The sequence below is a fragment of the Lolium rigidum genome, chromosome 7 (genome assembly GCF_022539505.1).
Source record: "Lolium rigidum isolate FL_2022 chromosome 7, APGP_CSIRO_Lrig_0.1, whole genome shotgun sequence".
Lineage (NCBI taxonomy): Eukaryota > Viridiplantae > Streptophyta > Magnoliopsida > Poales > Poaceae > Lolium > Lolium rigidum.
Window position 1 is genome coordinate 135,869,386 of NC_061514.1, and position 11,911 is coordinate 135,881,296.

The 11,911-nt window shown below is 46.6% G+C and overlaps 1 protein-coding gene and 1 long non-coding RNA gene across 2 annotated transcripts; both read left to right on the forward strand.

The window, feature by feature from the left end:
• The first annotated feature begins 475 nt into the window (after positions 1–475).
• Positions 476–6,163, forward strand: LOC124672041 (probable receptor-like protein kinase At1g49730). Its single transcript, XM_047208336.1, has 9 exons — positions 476–569; positions 1,930–2,478; positions 3,390–3,668; positions 4,352–4,613; positions 4,684–4,736; positions 4,832–4,899; positions 5,144–5,233; positions 5,316–5,400; positions 5,577–6,163. Exons 1-9 carry the CDS (start codon positions 476–478, stop codon positions 6,161–6,163), a joined length of 2,067 nt encoding a protein of 688 aa, XP_047064292.1.
• On the forward strand, positions 4,878–5,334 carry LOC124678940. The gene is made up of 3 exons (XR_006994708.1): positions 4,878–4,899; positions 5,144–5,233; positions 5,316–5,334. It is a non-coding gene; the product is annotated as an uncharacterized LOC124678940 (long non-coding RNA).
• Positions 6,164–11,911: the final 5,748 nt, after the last annotated feature.

Here is an 11,911-nt window from a genome sequence, read left to right on the forward strand (position 1 = left end):
ATTAGTCCATGCATGCACAGATGGTCCAGACAGTGGACATTGTGTTGACCGTTGAGAGCCTCTCGCCTCGTCGCCTCGTCGGCTCGTCTGGAGCCTGGAGCATCTGGGCTCGCCAGGCCGCCATCAACCGCAAAAGGACATGAGCGGCGCACACAGTGTACAGTACGGGTTCTTGGATACGGCGCCCGTGCCATCCCCAAGCACGCCGAGCCGCGCGGGGAGAAGGAGAGAAAAAGGCCAACCCCAAAAGCAAAGCGAAGCGCGGGGGCGCAGAGCAAAAGCGGCCGCAGTCGCAGCGACATTTTTTTAGCCAGCAAAGAGCATATTGGGTTGCCGTCGGGGCGGCCTGGCATCCCATTCCTTCCTTCCTCGCCCTCCCCCGGAAAAGGCCTCGCGCCGCTCCACTCCACTCCACTCTCCACCCCTCCTCTCGCCGCAGCCGATACGACGTCTGCACTGCGCCGCCGGCTCCCCGATGCGGCGCCCCGGGCCCGGCCCGCTCCTCTGCGCGGCGGCGGCGCTGCTCGCGGCGCTCCTGGCCCCGCCTCCGCCCGCGGCGATCGCGGCAGGTAAACCATTCTGCCCAAGCTCGTTTCCGGTTTCAGTCCGTATATACTATGTAGCAGCCGCCGCCGGAAGCCCTGTCCGCTCCGGTGGCGAACTGGCGATGGCTGCATTTGGTATTTCGAGTTGGATTCGAGGGGCCGGGGGTCAGGTCGGCGACTGCGACGGTTGCGCGCGGGCTTTGCTTACCGCTGCCCTTCCGGTGCTCATTCCATGAGCTCCTGACGACGCCTTCGACTTCTGTTTCGTCTGACGATTCCTTCTGGATTTCTTCCCCTTCCGGTGCTCATTCCATCCATGAGCTTTGAGTTCTGTTTCGTTTGACGATTCCGCTCAGATCACCACCGTACCATACAAGTTAGAGACGGGGTCGCCTAGTCGGGAAACACTCCCCGAGCACGGTTGCCACGGGCCACAGTTTTCGTCTGCTCCTGCAACGCCAGGGGACCGCCTCTAGCTCACTCACCCGGCCTGCACTCCTCGCGCCATTCAATTCGCCCACCTAATTCCGTTGCTGCACACGTAGTACCCACTGGGGCGATGGCCTCCTTGGGTTTCAATGGCCGTTGCTGGACTTGCTGTCCGTGAGGGTCTCGGTCCTGGCATTTGGAGTTAACTGAACCACTATAATTAGCCTGACATGATGATAATTCCAGATTTGCCTGGTGTTCCTCAGCATTTCAACAACATGCACATGGTCTGTTTCTCTTAATTCTGTGTGTGGGGTGGGCTACCGTAGTGTACGACCAAAATGCTCTACATTCGGGGCCGTAGCAGCTCCGATGCAATCCATCAGGCACCTACTCACCTGGTACTGGTCATGTGTCGCCATATATATATGTTCCCGGTGGTTCTGTTTGATACGATCGCAATTCAGCAAGTATTGGCTACCTGTACTCTACTATTACATCAATTGCTCTTCTGTTATTTCCAAGTTTAATTCTAATTTCGGGCCAGCCAATCCTCCAACTCATCTGACTTGATATCTTAGATTTGCTTCATCGTCCTTAGCATGCACATGGGTTGTTTTCTTGCTTGTGTGCTACCGTAATGTACTACCAAATGCTCTACATTCGGCCCGTAGCAGCTCTGATGTAAGGTGGGGGATATGGATGTATGATTTATCACATGCAAATCCATCAGGCTAGTACTCAGCTGGTACTGCTGCTCACGTGATCTGTTCCCGGTGCTTCTGTTAGATAAAATCACAATTCGATCGGTGTCAACAGCAAGTATTGCCTGTATTGGCTACCTCTACCACATCAATTGTTCTTATCTTTTTTCCAAAACTTTTTTATTATGGGCTAGCCAACCGTCTATCTGCATTTTTGCATTGTCACTGATACGTATTGTTTGATCACGCAGACTGTCCGTTGGATTTGAGTTGGCCGAACTATGCGCTGATAGCTTCTGTATGCTCGGACCAAATCGGGCACTCAAAGTGTTGCCGCTACATCAACGCAGTCCTCGCGGTCTCATCCGCCATGTACGCAAACACATCAGGCACTCTTGGGGTTCCGGCTCAACTCGCCGATGCCTGCATCGGCAACATCTCTGACACGCTGGTGTCGCAAGGGGTACTTCCTACCGCAGCGTCGTTTTGCGGCCTCGGGATCAAGATTCAGGCGTCCTATCAGTGTGCTGGGATGACTACTATTGTCCAGATGTTACAGTCCCCGAGTTTCAGCGACGTGGTTAGAAGCTGCGCAACCTCGCTTCCAGATGATGTCAGTTGCAAGAGTTGCTTAAATTCTGGTCTGTCATACCTCCGCCATCTTGTGGGACAGCAGGATAACATCACACTGAATACCTGCCGCAATGCTGCCTTTGTTGCTCTTGCCAGTCAAGGGAACATATCGACTCTTGATACAGCGACCTGCTTTTTTACCGTTCAGGGGCTTGCTGCTCTTCAAGGTTTGATTTTTCACCTGTCTTTCGTATAATGGACAGTGCCATTTTCCAAATTTGTGCTCACAGATTACACTTTAGGGTGATGTGATGACCGTGTCCACGCAAAAAATCTTTGTTTTTTCAAAACTAGAGGACATTCATGTGATTCCTTCAAGCAAGTTAATCTAGGCTAACATATAGTGTATTTGACAACTTCTAGGGCGAGGAATATATATTATTTTTATGCCGATATGTTAATGCTAATACAATGCATAAACCCCACAGGATCGTCAACTCCTGTTTTATGGAACTTATCTATGTCGATATATACATGGCACCTTATAAGACATACCATTTTTCTTTCGTTCAATTTTGTTAAGTCTTATGTATTTCATGAATCTGCATGCCCTCTGCTAGTTTTATTTTGAGAACTTCAGTTGTGTAGCACACTAGCACTTTTTTAGTGTGCACATTTACACATATCCCACGGCCTGCAAATCATTAGTATACTATATTAATACTAACATGTTCGCTGTAGTATAAGTTTGATATGAATATATATATCTTGGTGAAATAGACTTAATATGGGCATCTTTTCATATTAAATCGTCTCATTTTGATATGTTTGTTTGCCAGATGGTTAAATTTGGGTAAGCTGATTAGTTTTCTACTGAAAAATAGTTAACAGTGACACCATTGGCACCAATGGCATATAAGGGGAATGTAATGGAAAGTAGTAGCATAGAAGATAGTGTCCATTTTGTAGTGGCATTTCAAGGGTCTAGGATTTTTCCAGTAGTTATATATAATACTAGCCCTCATTATTGTTCATAATATGCATTGTTGTGATGGGATGTGGTATGAAATCTAGAAGTAATTCCTCTGAGTTCTGAAATTCTAAAAAAACGTAACAGTTTATTGAATCTCTGGTGCAGTGAACATCTCGACGCCATCCCCAGCTGAAAATCCTGCACAAAATATTTCTCCTAGTCCATTTGCAGAACAACTACCTGGGACTGGAGAGTCATCGAATCATCATCGTAGTTACAAGCGTGTACTATTCCCAGCAATTGGGGCCTTGGTTACAGGATTATCAGTTACACTGGTGGTAGTGCTAATTTTACTTATCCGTAGAAAGAGCAAAGAACTAGAAAAGATTGAGGGGATTAAACCTCTAGAAGCGTTCAGTTCCTGTGTCAAGAAGGGCCAGGAAGGTAAACATTTGATAAGTTGTGGTCATGGTACTGCCATTCTTTTACATGAATATTTGGTCAACTTAGATATTTGAATGACTTTAATAGGGGCAAGTTTACCACTTGACATTAAATCTATGGACTATAGTGTTTTCTTATGCATTTCCTTCTATTTATTTTTTCAAACATCTACATTTCTGTATGGACATGAAATACTTTAGATAACAACATAACTGATTTATGGCTTTGAGATGTACCTTATGGAAAATGGAGTATAAGTATGGCCCTTTCCAATCAATACATTTAACCACTTCCTATTGTTCAATTCAAAATATCTACCTTGTTTGAATACATATATTGCCACTACCATGTTCAATTTAAAAATAAGTAACATGTGCCAAGCTCAGATATGTTAAAGCTTTACTAGACATGGAATGCCATTTGATGCTCATGATCCTGGAGCCATTCATTAGGAAATTGACAAAATTTGCCATATGCTCCGGACTTGGGAGTTTTTCCTGCTGTGGATCATATAGTTCTTACTGTTATGCTCTATTTGACCAATTCGTGTTAGGAAACCGTATGATTACTTTACGTTGAACTTGATGGAGCGATATTTGATTCTGCATTCTTTGAATTACTTATTATTAGAATTAGTTGTAAGACCCGTTTCAATTCGTGTGCTTAGCAAGATCATTTTGCAGGTACTTCCACCATTTTTAGCAGATTTAGTCACTCAGAAATGAGAAGGGCAACAAGAAACTTTGGCACCAGGTTGGGAGGAAATGATAATGCTACAATATTCAAAGGGCAACTGACCAATGGTTCTGTGGTTGCAATTCGGCGCATGGAGAGCTCACCAAAAGGAGGTCAGCTAGAATTTTGCAAAGAAATGGAACTTCTTGGGCGGCTGCATCATCGCCATCTTGTTGGACTTAGAGGATATTGTTTAGCAAGATTTGAGAGGTAAAGTTTGCTGCCAATAAGTTCAGATATTTTGACCAATTTATGGTTTTTACAATTTTGCATTATCCAGGTTCCAGGTGTATGAATACATGGAAAACGGAAGCCTTAAGGATCACCTTCACTGTAATATCTCATGACTCATGTTTCATTCTCATTCTTTTTCTTTGCTACATTTTTTTTGTTGAATTATGTGCAGAATAGCATTCTTCTCTTTGCAGCGTCAGGTAAACGGCTGCTGCCATGGAAAAACAGGATCCAAATTTCCATTGATGTTGCAAATGCTTTGGTAAGTTTCCGTAAGTCGGTGTTCTGAATTCTGAATTGCCCTTTTACCCTCAAGTAGTTCATACTTCATTGTGATTTTCCCTTTTACCCAAGTCGCAATTGGAACAGTTAGTGTTTGCTTAAAACTGTAATTCATACGTACACCAAGTGTATTTTGATTTATTTTCCTTCTACAAGCATCAAATATATTTCAACTGCTATGTTACTGTTGACAATCAACCAATTAGGAACTATCTTTGTTTCAGGAGTACCTTCATTTCTATTGTGATCCTCCACTGTACCATGGAGACATAAAGCCTAGCAATGTCCTCTTGGACAAGAATTACCTCGCGAAGGTACCTGGTGCATAACTTTTTTACACCTGGATGGCTGGATCAATGCGTACTCCTCAGAGACTAATGGATTGGTTTTCCACAGCTTGCTGGGTGTGGCCATGTTCACTGCTCAAGTGGTGCTACCATCAGTTCCACCACAAGGACTGTCAAGATCCAGGCAACTCCTGGTAAGGTTTTCTGCTGTTCTCAAGGTTTAGTTCTGATAAGCAGCTGAAATTTAAATTGGAATCCCCGGTTATCTTGTGGTACTCTGTTTTAGCCTATGCCTTCACTCTTCAAGTGAAACACTACCAATTTGTTCAATTAACATTTTCGTCAGTACCGTGCGTGTCTCTCCGTGCAGGCTACGTCGATCCCGAGTACGTGGTGACTCAGGAGTTGACGGCCAAGAGCGACGTCTACAGCTATGGCGTGCTGATGCTGGAGCTCGTGACGGGGAGGCCTGTGGTGCAGGACAACAGGAGCCTCGTCGAGTGGTCCCGCGAGCTCATCGGCACCGACTACCGCCTCCACGAGCTGGTAGACCCGGCGGTGGCGGACACGTTCGACCTGGACGAGCTGCAGGTGATGGCGGACGTGATCCACTGGTGCACCCACAGGGACGGCGGCGCGCGGCCGTCGATAAAGCAGGTCCTCCGGATCCTCTACGAGCGGCTGGACCCGCTGTCCGGCGCGTTCGCGCGTGCAGTGGAGGTCGAGCAGGGGTACTACTACGGCGGGCAGAGCGGGCGGAAGGGGAAAGAGTGGCATCATCATCAGCAGCAGCATCGTGATGGCGGCGACGTGATCCAGTACAGCGGCGAGCCCCGGTGCCTGCCGTCGTCGCCGAGCACGTCCAGGTCCCACTGCAGCCGCACCGTGCTGCTGGAGTGCAATTCGCCGGAGCCCCAGTCGCCAGCGGACGCCGCCGGTTTTTGGCCTGAACGCTGATACGACCTGATGCCGTTGCCAACCTTTTTTTTGCCGGTTAATTCCATTAGGCATCAGCCATCATAGCAAGCCACGGGCCATTCCCGTCGACCCACCTACTAGGAGCAATCTTCATGAATGCACTCTTTGTAGAATTGCCATTCAGATCCTCTTCATTCAAATTGGAGCTTTTTTTTATTGCATATCCATTGAGGGTGCAATACCATGAAAGCATATTTTTGCATAAAAAGTATTTGTTACCAATTACATTTAGCCTGGCCTAATAGCTATACGGATACACACGGCTAAAAAAATTATATAAAAAAGAAAATTCCCACTACAATGATCTATTTCTTGTAGCACCAGAAATTCATCTTCTTCAAAAGCGACGCCTCCAAGAAAAAACAGGTACAAACACCGTCATTGCCTGATCATAGATCATAGTTGGTTTTCACTCTCGAGAAAATATATGCTCATAAAACAATGTCTTTAACAAGACCATTGGCTGACACAACTAGTTAAACCCAGACCTTGGATTTTCATCATGCAAGTTTAAACTCTGAACTTCTCCTATGCTGTCGCCTTCCACTTGACATTGCCGCTGCTCCATGCCACAAATCACCATAGCCAATTCCTCATTGCCACCAGAACTTGAACCACCGTGAAACCTGATAACCCACAAGTATAGGGGATCGCAACAGTCTTCGCGGGAAGTAAAACCCAATTTATTGATTCGACACAAGGGGAGACAAAGAATACTTGAAAACCTTAACAACGGAGTTGTCAGTTCAGCTGCACACGGAAACGAGACTTGCTCGCAAGAGTTTATCGATAGTAACAGTTTATAGCAGTAGAAGTAGTGAAATAACGACAGCGAGTAACGAGACAGCGAGTAGTGATTTTAGTAAACAGCAGGATTAAAATACTGTAGGTACAGGGATGGATGACGGGCGTTGCATGGATGAGAGAAACTCATGTAACAATCAAAGTAGGGCATTTGCAGATAATAATAAAACGGTGTCCAAGTACAAAGCAATCCATAGGCATGTGTTCCGTATATAGTCGTACATGCTCGCAATGAGAAACTTGCACAACATCTTTTGTCCTACCAGCCGGTGACAGCCGTGCCTCTAGGGAATCTACTGGATATTAAGGTACTCCTTTTAATAAAGTACCGGAGCAAAGCATTAACACTCCGTGAACACATGTGATCCTCACATCACTGCCATCCCCTCCGGTTGTCCCAATTTCTGTCACTTCGGGGCCTCGGGTTCCGGACAACGACATGTGTATACAACTTGCAGGTAAGATCATAAAACAATGAATATCATCATGAAACAATAACATGTTCAGATCTGAGATCATGGCACTCGGGCCCTAGTGACAAGCATTAAGCATAACAAGTTGCAACAATATCATCAAAGTACCAATTACGGACACTAGGCACTATGCCCTAATAATCTTATGCTATTACATGACCAATCTCATCCAATCCCTACCATCCCCTTCGGCCTACAGCGGGGGAATTACTCACACATGGATGGGGAAACATTGCTGGTCGATGGAGAGGCATCGGTGGTGATGATGGCGATGATCTCCTCCAATTCCCCGTCCCGGCGGAGTGCCAGAACGGAGTTTCTGGTCCCGAGACGGAGTTTCGCGACGGTGGCGGCGTACTGGGAGGTTTCTGGCGACTTCGACTTCCCGTTTCGCGTTTTTAGATCGAAACCCTTAAGTAGTCCAAAGGAGGGCGTCAGAGGGCAGCCGAGGGGGCCACACGCTAGGGCGGCGCGCCCCCCCTCTAGGCCGCGCCGGCCTAGCGTCTGGGGGCCCTGGGCCTCCCCCAGGCCTGCCCTTCTGGCTCCGTGATTCTTCTGGTAAAATAGGCCCTTTGGTATAAATTCCGAGGATTTTCCCGAAAGTTGAATTTATGCACAAAAACGAGACACCAGGGCAATTCTGCTGAAAACAGCGTTAGTCCGTGTTAGTTGTATCCAAAACACACAAATTAGAGGCAAAACAATAGCAAAAGTGTTTGGGAAAGTAGATACGTTTTGGACGTATCAACTCCCCCCAAGCTTAGCTTATTGCTTGTCCTCAAGCAATTCGATTAACAAGCGAGTGCGATAAAAGAACTTTCACGAACACATTTGTTCATATGATGTAAATATTCTCATGACATGGAAAAGTACTTAGGCAATTCATAATAAGATACATGCAAATATGATCATCTAATAGCTATGTCAATCATGGAAGGTACCAACGAATTAATAATAAGCATCATGGATCTTGTCTATCAGCAGGATTGCAATGTTCATAAAAGAGTATGATAAAGTGGTATCTCGCTTGCCCGTATTTGAACAGCAAAACATAAATGCCCAGGCACCTCTGAGGTTCATAGAAAGACTAGAAATAGAGATTGTCAAAGATAAAAGCATCAAAGTTATGCCACAGTCAATCATATTTTGAGACAAGCATATTATACTAAGAATGACAGTTGTGCTCTCAAGAAAGTGCTCAAAGAAAGGATGGATACACAACATAAAAGTAAAAGATTGACCCTTCGCAGAGGGAAGCAGGGGTTAACATGCGCTAGAGCTTTTCATTTTTAAAACAGGAGTAAAATTATTTTGAGAGGTGTTTGTTGTTGTCAACGAATGGTAATGGGTACACCAACTACCTCGCCAACCAGACTTTCAAGAGCGGCTCCCATGAAGGACGTTATTTCTACCGGCAAGGTAGATAATCCCTCTTCTCTTTTGTTTACACACGTATTTTAGTTTTATTATGAGTGACACTCCCCCAACCTTTGCTTACACAAGCCATGGCTAACCGAATCCTCGGGTGCCTACCATCAATCTCATACCATGGAGGAGTGTCTATTTGCAAAATTAAGTTGCTTACTGATGAATCAGAGCAAAACATGTGAAGAGAATTATTAATGAAGTTAGTTGGGGCTGGGCACCCCATTGCCAGCTCTTATTATGAAAGTCTGTCAAAAGTAAATGACAAGGTTGAAAGATAAACACCACATACTTCCTCATGAGCTATAAAACATTAACACAAACTGAGAAGCATTTTGAAGGTTTAAAGGTAGCGCATGAGAATTTACTTGGAATGGTTTGATGCATAGGTATTTATGGTGGACACTTTGGAACAACTTGGTTTTCAGGGGTTTGGAAGCACGAGCAGCGTTCCCGCTCAGTACAAGTGAAGGCTAGCAATAGGTCGGGGAGCGTCAAATCAAGAGAAGCAGTCCATTGTCATAATCATGCTTGCGGCAAAATAAATTAACGGAGGCATAAAAGTGATACAAGAACTCTGAAGCAATGTAAATCATCAAGGCTTAATTGACTTTTGTTCGGTCATATGCATGCGTGAGCATGTGCCAAGTCGATTCAAATGAATTATTCAGAGGAGGATTGTAAGAGCAAAATTCATACCCCAAGTTTTGTGTGTTTGATGACAACACTTGAGCAATCTCACTGTGTGCCTTGAGTATCATTGTTAGATTTGCAAGTACACGGTGACCTCGCCGGACGCGTCAAGATCGGAAGACTGAAGCGTAGTTGATAGGTTTTCTGGTTTTGTGTGTGTTTAGCGAGGTAACGAAGTTGGAAAGAAAAAGGGAAGAAAACCAAATTTAGCCAGGCCGGTACTACCGGTACCTGTAGCAGTAGTACCGCTACCCCTATAGGTACCGCTATCGGTACCGCTCTGAGGCTTGCACTGAATTCGTCCCTCAGAACAAGTTGCGGTACCCCCTGCAGTACCTGGGGCGGTAGTACCGCTCACGAGCGGTAGTACCGCTCAAGGTACCGCTTGAGGCACCGTAACGCGTTACGGTCGTACTGCTCCGGTACCGCCCTGGTACCGCTCTGGATCCAGTAAGGTCTGGACCCTATTGCGGTACCACGAGCGGTACCACGGGCGGTAGTACCGCTCTGTGTCCTTTGACCAGATCTGGGGGGATTTCGAACTCAGGGCGGTAGTACCGCTTACACCAAAGCGGTAGTACCGCTTAGGCCAAATCTGGGCATAACGGTTGGATTTGGAGGAGCCTATTTAAGGGCCCCTTCTTCCCCACCCGATTTTATCTCTTCCCCTTCTCTCTCCTCCATTGTTGCTGAGCTTAATCCTTGAGGATCTCCTTCCCCCTCCAACCAATCTTGCCCTAATTTTGAGGATAGGTGGAGGAGACCCCGATCTATAGTTCTACCAAGAGAGATTTCACAAATACTAGCTATTCCTTAGTGGATCTTGGTGGTAGGGTTCCTTTGGTGGATCTTGGAGAAGAGTTCCTTTGGTGGAGCATTGGGGAGTTCCTTTGGTGGAGCCTTGGAGAGTTTCTTGGTGGAGCATTGGAAGAGTTCCTATGGTGGAGCATTGGTGATGGGTTCCTATGGTGGAGCATTGGAGATGTGCAGCTATGGAGTCTAGCTTGGTGATGTACTACCTCCATAGGGTGTTGGGAGCATCCTTGTGTGTGTGGAGCTCGCCCCAACCTTGTGAAGGAATCACCGCCTCGACCGGTGCCTTAGTGGAAGAGGGAGAGCACCTCCGTGGAGCTCTCTCGGGGAAGAGGGTGAGGCCTTCCTTCGTGGTGTGGCCGCCTAGTCTCTTGTGTGAGACTAGCACCTCCTCAACGCAGACGTACCTCCTTTAGTGGAGGGAACTGCGGGAAACAAACCTCGACTCGCCTCGCGCCCCCCGGTTGTCTCGCTCCTTACTTTCTTTATCTTGTTGATTCCTTTACTTGTTGCACATTCTCTAGCTTCATTGTAGGATCACCCCCATTGCTAAAAGTCACACCTTTACCTTCCGTTGCATAAAACTTGAAAAAGACTAAAACTTGCCGTAGCGCCATTCACCCCCCCTCTTGTTCGCTACGATCCGTTCAAGTGGTATCAGAGCAAGGTTTTCTTGCTCGGGCTTTACCGCCTAAGAAATGGCCGAACAAGAGACGGTTGTGAATGGGTCACCTTCCCTTGAGCCACCCGCTCCATCATCTCCCATAGATTCCACGACGGCTACGTTGGATGACCTCAAGAAATTGGAGTCATCCATCGTTGCCCAAATGAAGGTGATGATGATGGAGTTGGTGGTTCAAAAACAAAACCCTCCACCAATAGCAAGTGCAGAGGATCCGCCACCAAAAGCTAGCACCCTTCCTCTTGTTGATTTTGTCGCGGAAGCGACAAAAGATCCACAAAAGGAAGGGGTTGGGGATACCGGCACTTCAACAAAAGGGAAGGATGATGACACACCGGTTGCGGAACGTCAAGGGGGTTATCATGCGGTGCCACCACCAAATGATTACACCATCAACGTTCCGATACCGATGCCGCATATTTTGTCGCATGGTTCTCCACCGTTACTCAAATCAAACAACTTTGAGAATTGGCAATTCTTAATGCGTTCACATGTGCGCAGCGCTTCTACCGAGCTTTGGCGTATCATTGAGGAGGGCTATTCACCACGAGATCCCAAGAAGATGACAAGAAGAGATGTGGTGGATGACCAACTCAACGCCACCGCCATCAACATGATTCATATGGCCATCTCCCCCAAGGACCGCGCTCATATCCGCTCGATCAAGACCGCCAAGGAAGCATGGGACAAACTTGAGAAGCTCTTCCTCGGCAATGCAAGCATCCAAAGCTCTCGTTTTGATGAAGTGAACAACATGGCCGACAATTTCGTCATGATTGAAGGAGAGACCCCCGAAGAGATGTATCGGCGCCTCATCGCTCTTGCCGTACAAATGCA